General features: G+C 41.2%; 1 protein-coding gene across 1 annotated transcript; it reads left to right on the top strand.

Annotated features, from left to right (window-relative positions):
- The first annotated feature begins 9857 nt into the window (after nucleotides 1-9857).
- On the top strand, nucleotides 9858-20309 carry LOC142410918 (lipase member M-like). The gene is given in 11 exon segments (XM_075504099.1): nucleotides 9858-9874; nucleotides 11309-11420; nucleotides 12586-12703; nucleotides 13407-13605; nucleotides 14251-14333; nucleotides 14336-14359; nucleotides 15084-15220; nucleotides 15941-16087; nucleotides 17163-17234; nucleotides 18793-18864; nucleotides 20076-20309. Coding segments are annotated over 11 exon segments (1215 nt in total).
- The last annotated feature ends 472 nt before the right edge of the window (nucleotides 20310-20781 follow it).

Raw genomic sequence — 20781 nt, 5'->3', positions numbered from 1 at the left:
GACCATGAAGGCAGAATAAAAAAGGGTGTGCAGGAAAGCTGAGAAACAGGAGGAATTTATGAAAGGCTGAAGAGCTGAAAAAGGACAGGTAGGTAAGAAAACAAGACACTGAAATGAAAAGCAAACAAGAGGGACAGGAGGTGCTGAGGGACATGCAAGAAAACAGTGGAAGCAGAGGACATTGACAGGACTGCAAAGAAGACTGAAGTACAGAAGAGTAGACAAGAGACAGGACACTGGCTAGGTTAGGAGCTGGCCCCACCTCATGAACAAGGAGAGGGTATATGAAGATTTGTTTCATTCATCCTGAGCAGAAGTATGACAACATATAGTTGAATTTGGAACTGAAATTGTCTTGTATATTAGGAGTGGTTCCTTCCCCTTCAAAGACCAGAAGGCAGACTGAAAAAAACAAAGATAGAGCAAACATAGGCAAACATGTGGATACATGATAATTAATTACCCTGTATAAATTTTCCATCAGCTTTTTAATTCTGAGATGGTTTGAACACGTTGTGCAATACTCCGCTGCTTGCAGCATAGCTGTGTGGTTTTGTGGGAGGAACAGCGGGACAATGTGCAACACCTCACAGTGCAGATGGAGATGACTGCAAGGGACTCAGAGACATGGCACACCGGGGTGTGTATGGGAACGTCACACTCTTATAGCACCACGATTGCAGCTAACCAGCTTTTCCTCAGCTCATACAGAAAATACCACACCTCTTGATGTATGATTGTATTTAGCAAACCACCTTCATCCTAAATGACCTTCCCTATCTATTACTAATAAAGAAGACAAATGTGCATTGCGTAGTAAGAGCCTGCTATTTCATTTTGTGTCACTCCTGTAAATCCACATTGCTTTGATGGGAAATATTAAGATGATTGCCCCCAATTAGGCGCAGTTACACTATTTCTGACTGTGATTTCCCAGACAGAAATACATGTGTGCACGCTGGGTAGCTGATGCATAGCACATCCGATGTTTCAAAGGCAGCAAACCCTCTGGGATTAGCATGCTAACAGAGCTAATCTCTGCAGCACATGCTTTTCAGTTACACACATGCACTCAATACGTGTTGTCCAGATCTGTGCAAGCACAAGGCCTATTGCATGTAAGGAAACATACCATGACTAGAAAATTCTGGGCATAAAGTAGCCTTACCACCAGAGTTAATACCAAAACCAAATATATCAGTAATGGGGAAAAAGAACCAAAAATCCCTCTAACCTGCACAACATCAAAGAACTGGATAAAAAACTACAAAATTAGCTATCAAGTATTCTGAAGTGCAAGGATAACATCAAACCCTATGTGCTCATACTAATAATTGCCACGCTTGCAATAGCTATGAAAAGCCATAATTTAAATTATAATGGTCTTATAAATTAATAAATTTACTAAGATTTTATTGAAAGGTTGGTTAGCGTATCCATTAAAATTGCTGCTCCTGGAGTCATCTGAAGATGTCAGACTCTGAGCTCCTGTTCAGAGAGATGCCTCAGTCATAGAGAAAAATCTTGAAAACTGGGGAGCTCCTGGTGATCCTGGAGAGCTCGTGCATGGCTTTGAATGCAGAGAAATGGCTAGTCTGCATCTTCTGTGAAAGAGAAAACTGTTTAGAATTCCTCTTGTGAACAACCTCCCACTTTTCATTCATCCTTTTTTTTCTACAATGTTCAGCTACCAGTAGTGAACATTTTGCAGACAACAGACGTTCACAAGTTTAACCAACTTATGCCCATCAGCCATCACAGATGGAAAGCTGCTTCTACATCTGAAAATCTGTCTGCTGCTTTACATAAACCAAGTGAAGGATACCTGCAAATCCAGTCTTCATTATTTACTAGTATTTTTGTAAGTAAAGTGATCTTTAACAGATAAGGATAAAACACTTCACACCCTCCAGACATGATGCAGCAAGAAACTGGTTCAGCCAAAATGAATACACACAAAGCCTAGGACAAATCCCAGAGGCAGGCAGGATGCCCAAGGACATCTCAAATGGCACTAAAACCCATGTTTGGTTACTTCTTGTTGATGGATCCAGGGACTGATTACTGGTGCCTTCAGTAGCCCCTTATCTTGCTACACTCCTTTTCTTTGTCCGATGTCCCATAGGTAGCAGTGGCCAAAGATAAAAAAAAAAAAGGCAGACAGATTAGTGGCCAAAATTCTGTGATTCTGCCAAAAAATTTTCCCCAAAATTCCCTCTGAGGTGAGTTGTCATCTAAGGGAAAAAATAGCCATCGTGAGTAGAGGGTTGCATGTGCACACCCTGTATGCATATACACCCTGTATTTATGATTTCACCCACTAGTAGTTGACAGCTGGTGTACCACATAGAGAAGTTGGTTTGCCGTAAGCAATTATCTAGCTCTGCCTTTGATTTTAATTTCTAATAAATAAACTCCAAGGCTGTAATTCTCTGCAGTCCCGAATGAAAATTACAGACTAGTGGTCACAGAAACCACCTCAGAGCTGACCTGCCCCTGAAGCTGCTCCTCCTCCCTGGCGCCGGTGGCAGCCAACAGCGTGGGGAAGGCATCACACGTGGGAAAGTTATCATGTGTGAGGAAGGCATCAAGTGGGAGATCTGCTGAGCTAGGCAATCCTGCAACAGAGAAGGGAATCCTGGCTCCTTCCACAGATCGTCCCAATGGTCCTCCTCAATGTCCCTTGCTAGGACATAAGGTGTGATAAGGACAGGACATGGTGACATGGTTCACAGCTGTACAATCTGGAACAACCTCCAAGGTGTTGAACATGCCAGGTGAGAATTCACACTACGCAAAACGGTAATGTATCTTGCTGTGTATGGGCCAAAACCTTTGGAGCCTGGGACCTCCCGTCCATTTTTAGGTGAGCCTTACAAGGTTGTCTCCAAACAGGTCTAATTTCAGTTCCTCCCTCGTTGAAATTGAACCATGCAGAGCCATGCAGAAAGCAATGGACTAACTACAGGGTGCTTCCTAAGCTGGTGCCTTCTGTGGAAAACAAATGCCTTCTTATGAAATTAAAAAGGCGAGTACCCAGTATATGCACCATGTACAAGTTTTAGGCTGCATGTTGCCCGTAAGGCTAAGGGTGAGTCTGTAACATCAGAGGGTCTACAGTATCAGAAGAATATTATGCAAAATAATATTCTGCAAAATATTTGTACTTGTCTTTACAATTTGAAAATTACATTAATATTTAAAAAATTAATTTTGTTTTGCAATGGCACAATCCCTTTTCAAAACATGAAGACAAGAGCAATCCAGAAACAGTACAGAACCAGACAGTGATTTTACTCAAAGGCTTAAGGGAGGATGGTTAAGCTGCCTTCCCAAGGAAACAACACACGGGAGATTATGCTATCTGTGTGCCTGTCTGTATGTTCCCTGGTAAATTTTAAGCCCTGTGTCCAGTTTTCACTGATAGCAGCATAGTCCTCTGCAAAATAATTAAGGCTTCGTGTGTTTCATGAGAAAAAGATGACCAAGTAGAAGAGAAAGACTACAAGTGAACTGACCAGTAAAGACTGCAGCATGATTAGGAGATTAGAAGAGGAAGAATAAGAGCAAGAGAGATATGCCAATCACTGGAAATATTTAACTGGAGCTTGCAATCAACTGTAAGGTACAAACTTACAGGAAACCAGTGTTGCTACATCTAGTGCTCAGGGAAGGATTTTTTAAACACGGAAGAATTCTGATAGGATCAAATGAAAGTTTTGATGGCATTGCTAGCTCCAAGAATCTAGCTGCTTGTTAAAAATCTGTTTAAACCTTTTTTTCAGATACTCCTTTCTTTTTTTCACAGCAAAACCTCATCAGTGACTTGTTTATCTCCAGCAGTCTGTTCTCTTAAGTCTCTGTCAATACAACTTGTAATAAGGACACGTCTGTCTTTATGGCTTATATGAATAAAATCTGATATCCCTTAGGGCACAAAAGTAAGGATTTCAGCCATGATTTTCATTTACTTATCTGAATATTCATTCGGATTAACAGGAATGCAGCTTGAACTGAAATATCCCTTAGACACTGTTCAGACAAGTATTAGCGATTGTCCATGCACAAAATCTTATAGCTGGAGGTTGCCAGATGGACAACAGGAAGGAAACAAAAGCCCTGGAGGTCAAAATGACTTGAGCAAAATCGCACAACAGTGATGAGTGGTTCAATGTCCTACTTGTTAGACCTGGACACGAGTTATTTCAACATGCCGGGATGACCTGACGAGACTGTGGATACAAGTGCAGAGCAATTTGGCAGAGCAGCGGTGCCAGAAAATGTAGCAGGGAGATGCCAGCTGGGCTTTGCCAGCTGAGGGGCAGGGTGCACTGCAAGGGGTATGGACCCTAAAAGTGGTGCTGCCAGAGCCAGGTCTGGGCTGGTACCTCTATATGCCACTCTGTAGGGATGCCACCAGCTCAGATCAGAATCAGCCTGAGAATCACTGCACCACAACTTGTTGGGCAGTGAAGACGTGACAAGTTTTCCTGTTGGCTTTCAAAAGGAAAATACAAATTACTGGCTTTTCAGACCTGTTTCTCCTCTAACATTGGAGCTTCTCTGCTGCAGATTGACAGTCCCACTAGCAGAGAGCATGGAGCCACAAGGCATCCCCGCTGAGGGACACGTCATGCTCCTACACGGACCTTGGGAATTCACCACTCTTCAGATGGCCACTGCTACCTGCTCCGGGGGAGCGAAACAGCCAGGAGACCACTCTGCAAAGGGATCTTCCTGCCTCAAGGCACTTCACAAAATGCTCCCAAAGCAAAGAGGTGATCCTGACCATAAAAAAGACAGGGATTTCCTTTGTGATGATAAGAATTATGCCCTTGCCTGATATTACTTGGCTTAATGAAAGAATATTCCCTTGTTTCATGGAAACGTTGAATGTCTAGTGCAACATCAAATGGAGCAGAGCTTGAAAGTGGTCTGCAAGTTTCATTTGTCCTATTTCTGTGCCGTGTTGTGAAACTATGTGTTGGCACTAACATTTTAGAAGTAAACTTCCTTCACATAGCAAGAGAATGAAATATTGTTGACATAAGTAAAATAGAATGTGTAGACTCTTCATTTGATTTTGAAAAGTATCACTTTGGGGTCAGCAGACAAATTTTGTCTTTATAAGGGAAAATTTTATTGAAAACACAGACTATATTTGATAAGCAGCTTTACTATTTAAAGTGCATTTCTATAGCTAAGGTTAAAACACTTTTATCATGTTCCATTTTCCTTACAAAAGATCAAAACAATATTCTAAGTCCTAAGTGCAAAGTAATGATCTTAATTTTGTAAATTTTTTTTCATTTTTATTATTTTATGGTGGACTATTTAATGTGGGAAAATTAATGTAGATGCCCAGAGCAGACCAGCAATTTGTACTGGTAACTGTATCTTCGCTTTTTAAAGAAAAAGGACCAGATCTATGAGTTAGCTATACCTTTGCTGTTTCAAAAGAAATTCCTACTGTGTATAAAGGTAAAAGTGAAAAAAAGAAGTGCTTTACAATTTGGAAAGACAGAGTTATGATTATCCAAGCTGTTGTCCTGGCAAAATTTAGTGGGAAGTTGGTTTTTATGCATGAAAAAATTCAACAAGCCAAGACTGAGATAATTAGTAATGGAATTCATATTTGAAGGTAATTTTTCAGTAGAAAGCAGGCAAGGAGAAAGGTGTTCACGGGAAGAGAGCCAGCGGTCCCAGCTGCCATCCACCTCGGGGCCCAGCCCTGACCTCAGCTCGCTGCCCACGCCGGGTTGCAGCCAACTCAACCCCAGCCCGACCCAGTTACGGGTATGCAAAAATCCTAGTTTGAACAGAGGATGGAGGTTTTGCGATGCCATCTTTTACCTCCCCGCCAGTAGCCTCCTTCTGTCTCAGAGCAAACCCGTTACTCTAATTCTTAGCTCTAAGAAAAACACAAGCCACTCTGCTCACAGACCCTCTGACCCATCCTTAAAAACAGCTGGGTAGCTCCTGCTGATGCCAACACAAAACTGACCTGAGCAAATTGCCTGACCAAACCCCAGCCTCGTTCATTAGTCCATGCTTACCAGTGCTTAATGGCACATGTTCGCCAGGACTGACTGGTGCACACTGACTGAGTATAACTCCTGCTTAGTGCTCATACTGGTTCCAGTTCTTCTGCCAGAAGATTTGAGTTCACACTCCCAAGACTTTCATTTAGCAACAAGCGCAAGATAAAGAAACTGTACTTAATTCAGCTTTCCATGCATGTGTATGCAGATGTGTAAATTCCTTTTTATTCTAATTACAGTTGATTCATATGGGGGTGCGGAGATATTTCTGTATACATTACTACAAAATTGGCAGAAGGATAAAAGGAATCACCAGTGGATTGTGGGGCAAAACAATTTGAACATTTATGCAAAGTTCATGAATTGCAACAGAGCCTTCAACTTCATCTACCCTCAGAGGCAAAGAAATCCTGGTTTGCATACGTTTCACAAATTCCAGCATCAGCCAAGAAGTACTGTGGAAATTATTTCTGTTTTCAGAAGTTGTGTTTCCTTCTGATAAGACAACAGCGGGACTGGTGCTGAGCTTTTTGTTTGCAAGCTGCCCCTTCTATGGGTGACTGAGACTTGGGCAGGAGAGCAGCGCTGCCTGGGACATTCCCAGACACGGTGTCAGCAGTGTGAGCAGAAGAGACAGGCGCGCACCCCTCTCTGTCCCTTCCTTTTGACACTTCTTACTTTACCTTTGTCACACGAAAGAATCATAAGTACGTAAGTGCCAACTCAGAGCTACCTCACTCATCACTTAAGAACACCGTGCTGCTCAGCCTAGTTGCTGGAAATCCTGCAGGCAAGCCCATGCCATTTACCTTGATGATGAGCACCAGGAATATTTCTGCTGGCCTGACAGAGCTGAGAAGAATCTCTCACCCAAGCAGCACAAGTTCTCACTAGTGCTTTATGCTTTTGCACTTGTGGCTCTTTGTGTGTGGACTCCATTGGAAGGATTGCTTCTCTCTTTGGGGGTGTAGGGGCCATTGCCAGACAGGGGGGCTCTGCCTTCACCCCCCCAGACATGCCTGTGCTGGCAGCCAAGGCAATAATGTGGGGTGGGGTGGGGTGGCTGAGGGCAGGCGTTGCACCCACACTGCCAGAAACCAGGTATTGTCCCAGGGATGCCGTGGAGAATGCACTGTTAGACCCTGTCCTTAGATCTCAGTGTTTTGCTCACTCTCAAGAAACAACTGCTTACAGTTATAGTATGAAATATTTTTAAAGCAATATGAGTGCACGGAGGGGTTCCTTCTGTTTTTGCTGCTGTGTGTTCCCTTGGAGACTACTGCCTGGCAACTTGCACAAAAACAAGTCTGTCTCTCAATAAAGCATACCTCCCTCTAAAGGCCCTCCTTAACATACTCAAAATAGCCAAATGTTTCTGATAACTACATACATTAGCTGGATGAAGAAGCCAAAAGGACATATTTGATCTGTGAAGAACTGCTATATTCAGCTGCTTGCAAATATCTTCTGTTCTTGAGTCACTTGCAGGCAGAGACAGGTCTAATTCCTGAAGCAGGAAGGAATGGGGAGAGCAAAGAGTTTGCAGAAAACATAAAAACGCTATGGATTATCTCCTGTGCATTGCTGGGGATTTTTATCCAGAAAGAGCACTGGAAGGAGCTGAGGTTTTATAAACCAAGCATGTAGTCAAGAATTTATACAAAGGCACTTATTTATAGAAGGGCTCCTAGACTGACCAGTTTAAAGTTCATTCGCATATGCCCACATTTGTGAAGTCGCAGCCACACCTCTGACAGTGACATGTCAACCTTTAAGCATTTCCACTGAATTCTACACCTGTTTGTATTGTGAGTAACTTCCCCTGAAACCTGTCAACTTACAACAGAGTATGCATGTCTGTGTTTAAAAAAAATCAGCCTAATACTCACCCTTGTTCATCTTCTTTCCCCATCTCAAACGCTCACTTCAAACACATGCTGCCACTAACCTGCAATGATGACTTTATCCACTAGCTTGCTATTTATGGTATGATGGCATTTATACTTTGTCCTTTTACTCAATATTGTTTTATCGAGTTCTTTTTGTCAATGAAGCATTGCATTACACTAAAGAATGAAGTCGGCTTTGTTCTCAGCAAGTTAACAGCACATCTTAATGAGTTAGAACAGCACGAGGTACTTGAAGGCAAGTACCTATTTAAACAGTTCGCTCGTGGAATTCATGTTGGGCTTCGAAAGACACTGGGACTTTAAAAAGGGGAAACCCTGGTTTTCTTAGAGGGACAATGAAAGATGTTAAAGTATGTGAAAGGAAATAAAGAGAAGATTCCCAAAAAACCCACCCGATGTGTACAGTCAATATTTGGAAAACACTCCATGTTCTAAACCAGCTCTTTGAAAATCTTTTCCTCTCCCAATTCCCTGCCAGAACCTGAACTCAGACCTTTATATTTCTCTCTGATGGCCTGCTAGCAAATCTTGTAGGAACAGGTCTTCTCCTGAGATTTTTCTTTCATATTTCTTTCTGGTCTGTAAATATTAAAGAAAATAACTTCTGAGGATATATTAAATAATTCTGGTCCTAACCAGAGCTAGTACTCCAAGAAGAAAGTATGCAAGCTATAATATAAATAGAAATATCAAAGTCTGTTCAAAACCTTGGTAGATGTTCCTCTCAGTGTATAAGCTGATCTGTTCTCTGTGGACGAACGGTATCTGTGAGACAAAATGAATATTTGGAGGAACAAGGAACTGAACAAGAAAGAATAATTATTTTCAAGGTTTAAAAATACCAAGCTGGAACAGGCAAAATGCAAAGTCCACCAGCTTCACACCAGAATATGCAAGTGGGGGGAAAAAAAAAAGCCTCAGTCATACTCTGCAAAGTTTGTATTATAGTAATAGCTAGGACACCAGTTAGGGAACATGGCTTCATTATGCTTGTACTCCACAAAAAGAAGAGTGTCACAAAGGTCACTGCCCTGAAGACCTAACAATCTACTCAAAACTACCTAATTTCTGCTGCTGGGCAATATTGGACAACTGCCGGTATGCTTGAGACCACTGAGAGAAGTGTCCATTATGGTAATGTTTCCTGAGTCCATACAGATTATGGAAAAGCATTCTAGCTTCATAACTACTCATTTAGGGAATATCCATTTTATTCTATGGCCATTTTAGAGGTGAAATATGAATACAGGAAAATCTTCTGAAACTACTCCTGCAACAATGTAGAATTACAAAACAGCAACATGAGCATTAAAAGAATAAAAGAAAAATATGTGCCATGACATCTATAGAAGTATCAGAAAGTCAGAGTTCCTTCCATCTTTTCCACATAACATGAAAAGCTGGAATTGGCAAGTTGTTAGTAAAGAGAAAATTGTTACAGGTTATTGACAATTTCATTAGCTATGATAAGGTATGAACCTTATCATATAAGGTATGATAAGGTATGATAGCTATGAACACATTTGTTTTCAAAATTCCTGATCCTGCTCTGCCACTCCACAGGGGCTGGTATGCTTCTTAAAAATCCACCAGTCTGTGATAGTAAAAAGAGCCTTGTTATAGCTGTGGTGGTGAAGGAGATGAAAAGCACGAGCTTTGAGAATAAAAGGAGTCGCCTCTCTCTGGTGCTACTCTAGGGAAAAGCTGAAGTGATAGCAGAAGGAATGAGGAGTGGGAAGGAAATAGATGCTTATTATCAAGGTGCTGCATGATTGGGGAAAAAATGGTGCATGACCATCGTTTCACTGCCATCTTTACCCAGCACTGCTTCCAAACACCCGGGAACTGAGTTTCCATTCTTCTTGGAATGGAAACTGTTGCGCGTCCCTGTTGCGCAGTCAAACACATGATTTCTGGCACGAGGTCGGTAATGCTTTAACATCTTTCTGACCCAAAACTGGTGAAGGCTTTGTGGGAGCTGCAAAAGACGGTATCAAACCTAGGCTTGAGGAGTTGTTTTATTATTCGAGAACAAATACATTCTGTTATACGGTTTTGTTTGCAACTCACATAGGTGAAAGGATGGCTATTTCTTGAAAGATTCCTTTTGGCTAAAGAGGAGTAGCATGAATCGCCTAGCCTGAATTTGGGTAACTCTGGGATAACTGGAGAGGCATGGGAAAATGTCAAGTGTGGGAATAAGATGGCAGTGGCTTTCAGCCAAAAGAAAGGAGGCTGAAGCTAAGTAAAAAGAAGTTTTTAAAATGTCTGTTCCTTTTACTGCAAAAGGAGCCAAGTATTTTCAAGATATGGATTATATCAGAATGTAGTGTTAGAAAGTTAGAATATAAATTGTTCTGTGATAAGAAAAAATAAGCTATTCATATTATTTTGGGAAAATGTTACAAAGTCTTGTTGATTGGGAAATCCATAAAGGCAGTAGATATGTTGGCGAATCCAATCTAGCTTAGAGCTCTATCACTGGGACAACAGAGGTTTAGACATGGTCTCCAGGAGTTTGTATGGTGTAGAGAGAATGCTAATTCAAGCAGTCTGCATTTTCTTCGAGCTAGGAGTATGTAGGTGTTCATAGACTGGGGACCTGCTATATGTGCAGCTCAACAGGCTGGTTTCCCCTCGGGTGTTTTTTGTTCCTCATTTCCTGAACAAAAGTAGATGTCCTGCACTCAGTCTCTACCTATCATTACATTTAGCAAAGCTTTCTTTTCCTTTCTCCATCCTCATCCTATGGAATAGATAAATTTTGCTGTTGAGCAGCTTTGTATAAATTATGCTAGGCAACTATAAATATGTGTTTTATTTAGGTTCCTAAGTTCTTAATTAAATTATAAATATTTTAATTTGTTTATTTTCAATTGTCTTTGTTTTTTCAGTTAACTGTCCAACAACTTGATTGTCTCCACTTTGAAAACTTCACTGTGACAATGATTGATTTCCTTACGAGTTGCCCAATAACTCCAGTGTTCCCCAGAGTTAGCCAGAAATGTTTCCTAATTAATGCGTGAACGTGGTAATGCAAGTGACTTGCTTCTCAGAAGAACAAGTGAAATCCATTTCTCTGAAAGCTTTGCTCCTTTCCTTGGATTCACTGATACTTTTGGCCTGATTGAGAGCAACGCCCTAGTCCAAACCTTAGCAGGGAATCCAGATGGCTGCCAAACTCCCTCAGATAGGTGTTTAAATTCAGCTTTGTTCCATTTAATTAACAAGTAGGGAGTACCAGACTAGTGCCATTCAGTATTAGGCAGCACTTCCCTCATCAGAAAAGCACAGAACCTGTCTGGATGACAACTGCAGAGCAGAACTACTGACAGATGAATGTACTGTTTTATCCAGAGAGAAGATATGGCTGTTGGTTGCTGTGACATATTTGTTTCAGGGAATTACTTCTTCAGAAGAACTCAGGAGGAAGAAGAGAGCTGTGGATCCTGAAGCGTTTATGAATACTGTAAGTTGCTCGATAGAGTGACCTGGGGATGGAAGGAAGGCATGTCTCACAGCTGAGGGGTTTCTAGGTGTTGGAAATAACAAGGTAGATAAGCTGCCTTTATTTAACCCATCCTTGTCTAATCACTCTATACACTATTGCTTTCTCTTCTATTCTCTTCCCTCTGCATGTGTAACAACACATCTTATGTTTGACAGAAATGAAGGCAAACACCTATCCTTAGTAAATCTCCAGAGTTAATTTCCTTTTAAATATCAGTTACCAGTTTGCTATTGCTGGCACTATCCCCCCTATCTGAAAGAACGACCATCTGGAATGTCAGCATTTCATCATCAAAGAAGACTCTAAATAACTAGTGGCTTATGTTTCCTCCTTTTTTGAACGACCAGCACAGATCAGAAATGGCCAGCTTTTCAGAAGAGCACCTCTTGCCGAGCAAGCTTGTTTAGATCTTTAGTCAATTGCTAAAATATTGGGGTTTCTGTCGTGTGTGACAAATTACATGGAGTAATTCTCTGAGTACAAGTTATAAAAAACAATCCTCTTTTATAACAAAACAAGTTGAATGTTACAGGTCGAAAGTGATACTTATTTCAGAGCTTAAGATTGGCAGTGCTAGTGATTTCCCTTGTGACTATGCAAGTGGCTAATCCTGTTTTTTCCATAACGTAGTCAGTTTTTCAGTGGTACTCATTGCATATGCGCCATTCACAAAAGCACAGTTGTGAAGCTCTCTGGATTTCTCTGAAGGTAGTTTAAATAAACTGGTTTCACTTTGCATTGCACCAGATCAGGAGCAGACACCCAGGCAGCTGCTCATCTCAGCTATGGGAATCGTAAGCTCCTGCTATGAGCTTATAGTGATTCTTATATCACCAGAATGCAAGGGCTTGTGATTGTATGGCAGTAGTATAACACAGGTTTTTTATAACAGATTTTAACTGAATAGTCGAATCCTGGATATAACACAAAGAATGAAGGAAATCTGTTGTAGTTTTAGGGTTACAATATCCAATCTGATATTGCTTTATTCAGATGCTTTATATATGTAGACTAAATCCCCAGTTGTATCTGCCCTCTAACATTTCTTCAGTGTGAATATCTTATGCATATAATATATGAAATGGACTTCTGCAAGCAAATGCATTTGTACTTTCTCTTCTAGAATGAGCTCATTACTTACAAAGGGTACCCCAATGAGGAGCATGAAGGGACAACAGAAGATGGTTATATCATTACCATTAACAGAATCCCTTATGGTACACAGAATCAGGGAAACCCAGGTACAGTTCTTTAATATGAGACAAAATCAGCCTAGATAGGGCACGTTCTGGAAAGAGATGCCTTATATTTGTAAAATGTCCATCAAAGCTTATACACGAGTGAAATTTTAGTAGAGAATTCTGGCTGCCCTGAACAGCTGCAAGATCAACATGATTTACATCAAGCACACCTATTTATAATAAAAATCCACTATAATATGAAGCATATATCCTCATTATAAGAGTTGATGAGTGAAAGTTAAAAAAAAAAATAGGGTAAAGGCTGTAATCTTCCCAATCGGCCTGTTTTGAGAAAGCTGTTCCAGCTTCTAATTTTGCTTTGCTTTTGCTTACGCTTGGTTAATATCAGTGACTGATTCATATTTTGGGTAAAGGAAACCTCTGCAAACAATCCCACACCTTCATTCTATATATCATTGTTGAGAATCTCAAGCTAATGTGGTAGAGCTACACAAACAATGACCAGAGGGTGCCAAGCTAGTTTTTGCTGGTGTCAGGCAGATCTTTCCATAAACCCTTACAGAAGCTTAGAAGAAGTTTTCTCTTTACAGAAAGGGATGTTTTGTTCCTATGATTAGTTGTCTCCCTTCAAGTTGGTGCAGGAGCAAATCCCAATATTGAATACGGGACAGTAAAGTCCCTGAACTAACAGAAAATCAAGAAATTTTATAAATTGTTGTTTTGTTTCTGATTTGCTTCTCAGCTTTGAAATCTGCTGTATTTCTCCAACATGGAGTATTGGGAGATGCTAGTAAATGGGTCACAAACCTTCCCAACAACAGCTTGGGCTTCATGCTAGCTGATGCTGGCTTTGACGTTTGGATGGGACATAGCAGAGGGAATCGCTGGTCCAGAAAACATCAAAATTATTCCATTGATCAAGATGAATTCTGGGCTTTCAGGTAGACTTTCAGGCATTCGTTACATTCACTTTTGCTGAGGTGCCCCTATACACACATGTGAACTTTAATAGTGGTGGAGACCACTTTCCTCTAATTAATGCTAGAAAAGGTGCTTCAAACTAGACATATAGCAGCAGAGCAACTCAGAGGAACCTGCACAGGTCATGTCCAAGCCACTCCTCAGTCCTGGAGGCAGTTTTGGAGGCCATTTAGAAACACTAGTCTGTATATTACAGTAACACTAAAATCACCGAAGAAGAAAATGTAAATCATTTTTGCACTTATTTTAATGAACATTTAAAAATAGACTTTTTCTTTAATGCTAAATTGTATAAAATGTCTGATTCCATGGACGGAGCTCTGTTACTATATCACCACCTGTTCCTTCTGTGTAGAACATTACAATTCAACCTGATGATACTTCTTGAAGTTATAGACCTTCTGTTGATGTCAAGAGAGAAAATACCCCAGAAAACCTTGAGTAGTATGTTCCATATCCAGTGCCAGAAAAGCACAGAACCTAAAATAGCTGAGTGATTCAATAAATGGTCATGTTGTTTGTTTGCTGACCAGCCTGTAATAAAAATGTGAATTCAAATGGATTTTTAATTTATGCATGCCTCCCTTTCAATCTCCTGCCTGCAGTTTTGACGCGATGGCAAAGTTTGACCTTCCAGCAGCAAGAAATTTCATTGTGGAGAAAACAGGACAGGCAAAGTTGCACTACATTGCTATTCACAAGGTACTACCATCGGTAAGTTACACACAACAGACTAATGTTTCAGGAAAACAGAAGTAAAATGGGATTTGACATGTTGAATGTACCTGGGGTTTTCATTAACTCTTTGCAGGTGTGAAAAACACAGGATAAGCTATTTTCAGCATGTAGGCATTTTTAAGTTATTATAAAGACAATAAAACATAATGGGCCAAATGCACTGCTGCTGTAAGTCTGTTGACTTAGAATTATACTGGAAATTATTGTGGGCCATGCAAATCGTTTCTTTCCAAGATGCATGGGTGTGCCCAATAGCAGATGGTCAGTTGACCAAAATAAACAAAACAGGAAGATGAGAGTATAGAAAGAGAAGTTGGCCAGTTTGGACAGGACACACAGAAAAAAAAAAAAAAGATAATATGAAATTGGATTGACCAGAAGGAAAACAACTGTTCCTCCCAGTAGTATATGAAATGCATGAATGTACATCAGAAGTGTGCATTTATGTTTAAATGGGTTTGGAAGAAAGCTGCAAAGGCAAAATATAGAAAGAAATTTCTCTCTGAAGAGGGAAATAAAACTACAAGCTGGTAACATATGGATAAGAGAGATTTCACACAAATCTAGGCTGAACCATAGTCTCTGAACAACTAACAAGGCTGGTTGTAGGTTTGCAATTGCAGAATATAATTTATAAATACTGAAAACTGTCTAATGTACAAATGATTATTTTCTTAACTCATCTTTTTTATTTTCTCAGCTTTCATTGCATTTGCAACAATGCCAGAGCTGGCTCAAAAAATCAAACTCTATTTTGAATTGGCACCTGTCACTACTATTAAGTATGCTGGAAGCCCAGCAACAAAACTCCTCTACCTTCCCGAAAAATTGCTTAGGGTATGTGATATCTTCGTTTCAAGTGTTTAACCATATACTTGTGTCCTGGTTTCGGCTGGGATAGAGTTAATTTTCTTTCTAGCAGCTGATATGGTGCTGTGTTTTGGATTTAGTATGAGAATAATGTTGGTAACACACTGATGTTTTAGTTGTTGTTAAATAACGCTTACACTAGTCAAGGACTTCCCAGGACAACTTGTTTGTTCGGCTCTTAAAATGGATAAACAGCCCTAAATATAGGGCTTTATGAAGTCTAGTCATTGGCATGTGGGTAGGTTTACCTTATGACTGAAGCCTTTGGAAGTTCAGACTGGACATTAAGAAAATTTTTTTATCTAGGGCAACAGTGCAGCACTGGGACAGGTCACGCAGAGAGGTACGAAGATGCAGATCCTCAAAGGTTTCCGAGATTCCTGTAGACAAAGCCATAACCGATGTGCAAGCTTAGAGCTAAAATACAAATTGCAGTTAACATTTAACATATCTCTTCATTAAAAGTGATGTAACACAAACTGAGTAATGCCTGAGCAGGCTGATGCAATGGAAAAACACCTAATTTCTTTCCTGTTTGTGGGAACATTATCTAGCAAATAAAGAAAAAGCAAGTGAGAACCACTGAAAGTGCTGGAGAAGAGGAACAGGACACAAACACCTTTTAAAAACAACAGCACAATGTACAAGTGTACATTCTTAAATGAATGTTACCTTTGTATTTCACAGGGTTTGCTTGGCAAAAGACAATTCCTTCCCCAGACTGAATGTCTAAGAAGGCTAATAGTCCCTGTCTGCAGCCACCGAGCTTTTGCCAGGCTTTGTAGAAGTGTCTTCTTCAGTCTGGGTGGCTGTAACCTGAAAAACATTGACATGGTATGTATAACTCTTACCAGCTCTAGAGTTTAAGCTTCTGTTCCCAAAACTTACCTTCTATCCTGTGGTGTGAATCCCGAATTTCTATTATTCAGTGTCACATTGCAGGGAACGCTACCCACTACCAGACAGCGGTATCTGCTGGTTGCCCCATAACTGGCAGGGGACCACTGCCTCACTCCTCAGAAGAGCACTTGGCACCATCCCTATGATCAACAGCTGCTCAAAGCCCCCCAAAACACTGCAGTCTGCCTTCTGCCAGACCTCACCTAGGGCACCGTCTCCTGGTTCATACTGTGACTACTGGTCTTGTCAGAGATCTTGAGTATGCTGGCACACCACAGAAGAAGAAATAAAACCCCTACCTGCTTCGTGTTTCCAGGAGCTCTTTGCAACGGAGAAAGAAACACACGTATTCCCCCTTGTCCTCCTCCTCCAAGACTTGGACCATCAGGGATGTGCTCAGAAGCACGGGATACCTAGGGGGTACCTGAGAGAGAGTTGGCAGACACTGGGGGTTAAGACATACTTGAGCACCTCATGCTATGTACAGCTGTAGGTCAGACCACCTGGGCATGAAAATTTTGCTCCAGTGTTTTCCAAAAAATGCCTTAGAGCGTGTTCTCCGAGGAAAGATCACACAGCAACTTGTTAGGAAACCTCTACAGGACTAGGGTGTGTTTTATTTCAAATAGTCATGCATTCCTCAGGCAGTTGCAGTTCCTTTTGCTGTTCTGTCCAACAGCGATACTCTCTCGCACAGGATTTGTTACAGACTCCTAAAAAAACCCGACTAGTTTGGGGTCTAAATTGCTGACTTTCTATTCTATCCTTTCCACCTGTAGATTCTTTTAGATTCTCAGTTATCCTGGAAAATGTTCTGGTTGGGGGTTGTTCTTTCAATGCTACTCCAAGCCTGACACATCGCCACATCTGGAGTAACTCAGGGAGTCTCTGACCACGCCACTCCAATTGCTGTTGGTTTTATTGGTACGTGACACTGCTGTGGCAGATGTTTTGACGTACATCTGAATAGAAGGGAGGAAGAGAATACTCACTGAATGTTTTCTTTCAGAACCGAATGAATGTGTATATTGCGCAAACCTCTGCTGGAACTTCTGTGCAGAACATAGTCCACTGGAGACAGGTACTAGCAAATTCCTGGAAGACAAAATAGGTACTCACCGCTGGCTGAATGGTATAGAGTGGGTATAGCTGATATCCTGCTGTGAAGCCATTGCTAACTTCTTGGAAACACATGCAACTTGTGGTTTACCATTGACATCTCAGTTCAAAACACTATTTTTCATTGATCCTTCTTTTGCCAGCAGGACAGAAATACCCTATGTGATACAGGTACACTTGAAGCCAACAGTGAAACACTGTATTTGTGTAAAAACGTGTACGCTGGAAGCTGTGTATGTAGAGGTATATTTTACTCTTCTTATTGTGGATGCAGTACCTTTTATAAATTATGTCCACAGTTCTGAACAGAGCTTACCTTAAGAAATTAGTTTTGTTTCCAACGTGGAGTCAAGAAATGAGCAAGACATACGCTGTTTTGTAAAGTATCAAATTGTACTAGTAAAAGCCCTTGTATTTTCATCTCTTGCTTTCAAAGCTCTCAGTGTCTGGACAGCAACAGAACTATAAATAATAAACTCTTTACTTAGTAGACTCATTATAGCCCTTACTTACAAGGTACTGTCACAGCACATCCTCAGCAGCAGTGCTGATGGAAGCTGCCTTTCTGTCCCTGGGCTCACACTTTCAGGATTCATAAAGTCTGGGCTCAGCCACAGAAGCTGCTGCATGCAAGGCAGCTTCCCTGGCAGCGCTGCAGGCTCTGGAGCAGAGCAGGAAGCAGCTGTGAGTACAGGGAGTGTGCAAAAGTGTTAATGCACTTTTCAACACAGCAAACACATGGATATGTTTGAGTGATGTCTGCACAGGCATGTACTCAAAATCAAACAATACTTTTGGCTGTGAATTTAGATTTTATTAAGTTGCTTTTATAACCATGCCCTAGACCTGTAAAGAAAAAGGGATACAAAGGCACAGTGCGGGGAGCTCTGCAAATTGACTCAGGTTTAATGCAGCACCTAGCCACAGACTGGCAAGTACAAACACGCAGGAGTAATACTGCTAAGCCTTCATTGTCATTGCTGTTATTACTATTGAAGGAGTTAACAGACACCTTACCTTACCTTCAATATTAAGATTCCATTGATGGTGCCTCATTGATGGTAGTAACAACCCATGCTGCAGGCAAAGCCAAGGAGCACAAGGGAAGAACTAGAAATGGTGACCTCTGTATTCAAACCAGAGAGGGAAGACAAAAACATAAGAAGGAGCCACTCACAGAGCTGAGTGATGGTAACATGACTGTCAGAAGAGGACACGGCAGCAGCAGTGAGGGCAACTTGCTGGAGGCAGTTGTTGATAGCAACTTTACACACTATAACAAATTGCCTGTCAGAGCATCCCTGGGTCTTTCTGCAGAAGCCATGTTTTTTTTGGTTCTGACCAAAACATTTGACTTTTTCACTGATTGAGACTTTTAATTAATTTGCTGTTGGCTCTTTCGTAGCTCTTAGAACTTCCATTGAGGTTTTAGATCGGAGTCAGAGGCTCAACAGGGAAAGAACCAACAAAATTCCTGAATGATGGCTTTGTAACTACCCTTCTATTGTTCATCCTCTTAGGAGGCCCATTCAGGGAAATTCCAAGCTTATGACTGAGGCAGTTCAAAGAAGAACATGGAAAAATACCAACAGGTATATTTTGGTGAAACAATATTATCACCCTTGGACAACGCAGAAGCACATAGGAAGAGAGCAAGGATGTAGTAGGAGAGACATTTTCAGAATACAAGTAGATGAAAGTATTACTACTTTCCAGTTTGGAAGTCAACAGAGAAAGTATGCAAGCACTAATGGCAATAATAAATTTTAAAAATAAAAGAGAGAGAAAGAGAGAGAGAGAAGACGACCAAAACTTTCCAATTAAATGATCAATGGGAATAAGAGGAAGTAAGGGCAGGAAAGATAGAAAACAAATTTTGACAAAGAAGAGTACATCTAGTGGATAAGACCAAAGAGGCATCTTGCCTACCAGCTTGATTGAAACAGTTGCCAATGTATGAGAGCTCAGGGAAACAATATTAGGAAGAGGGCAACTGGAGGGCGAATAGCTACCCCTAGATTCTGGCAGCCAGAGACAAAAGGACTTTGTTCTCAAGCAGTCCCTGAGAAACCTCTCCTCCATTCAAGACTCTAATCCCATCCTTGACCTTCCTACCTTTTAGGTCTCCACAACAGCCTATCATTACGAGTTACATGTTTTAATGATGGCTTGCATGAAACACAACTTCCTTTGGTTTGTCTTGAATTTGCTTGCCCCTGCAAAGTCCCTGGATGCCTTCTAGGTTCTGTGTTATGAGAAGTAATGGGATAATTACTTCCTGTGCTCTTTCCTCCTACCATTTCTGATTGTATAAGCCTGTCTCCTGTCCCTGCTCTGGCCTCTATTTTCCAAACTCAGGAGTCCTAAGCTACTTGCTCTCTCCTCCTACAGAAGCCACTCCATGCTCCTTTTCATCCTTGTCACATGTTGTGTTGTTTTCTAACTTGACCATGTATGTCTTCTGGGGCTGACCAGTACTCCAGAAGGACCAAGATGGGGGTTTATCCAGAGGCATCCTGACATTTTCTGTCTTGTTCCAGGTTCCTGCCCTATGAATTCCTAGCTAAGAGGGCAAAGACCCAACAGTAATTCTTTGTCAACTCAGGAGGCATTTTTCCTTTGGCTGTGCTATCAGCTGGGTCATCCCTGCAAGGACAGCAGAAAAGGCAAGCAAGGGCACTTCCTTCCTGTTTGGTTTAGGCACCTCTACTTTGAACAGTGACAGAAGGAAGCCCCAAATGCATGTTTAAAGTTTGCTGTGCTTTCCTGGACATTCATTCCTGTACTGCTTCATGTTTTCCAGGCTTCTCCTCCTCTCTGCAATGTAGAAGAGATGACTGTACCAACTGCAGCATGGACTGGGGGACAAGACTTGCTTGCAGATCCCAAGGATGCGGCAATTTTACTGTCCCAAATTAAGAGGCTCACCTATCACAAGAAGATTCCTGAATGGGCACACCTGGATTTCATCTGGGGATTGGACGCACCTTTGCACATGTACAATGAAATTATTGATCTGATGCAGAAGTATCCTTAACCCACAACCAGTAGCCATACCTGACTCATTCAACAACACTTGCTTTCACTGGGTACGAACAAAACCTTCTTTTGCGTCAGATGGTTTCTGCTGGAGTCAGAGAAAGGGTTCCTCCTGATGCTATCTTCACACCACGTGTCATTGCAATGCCTTTTGTATCATGACGGTGCACTTCATATTTTCTGGCAACCTTGTGGGTCAGTAATCACTTTTTAATTGGCACAGCCTAGATCCTGCAATAATCATACTTTACTAACAGAAGACGGGGTTTTCTTGCAGGCTGCTCTCATCTTTAGACCCTAACAGTCATGAAAGCACTGACTTTCTCTGGATATGGTCAGTGATCTCAAGACATTTTCCATTCTTCATAATATTTCTCAGTTTATTGGGCTGGCAGTTATTGAAAGACGTAGTGTAAGCCAAGACTAATTCTAGCAGTTATGGTATTGATTAATTTTATTAGTTGAGATGA

This window comes from Mycteria americana, chromosome 6 (assembly GCF_035582795.1).
Source record: "Mycteria americana isolate JAX WOST 10 ecotype Jacksonville Zoo and Gardens chromosome 6, USCA_MyAme_1.0, whole genome shotgun sequence".
In the NCBI taxonomy this organism is placed as follows: domain Eukaryota; kingdom Metazoa; phylum Chordata; class Aves; order Ciconiiformes; family Ciconiidae; genus Mycteria; species Mycteria americana.
This window is presented reverse-complemented; position numbering and strand designations above follow the sequence as displayed.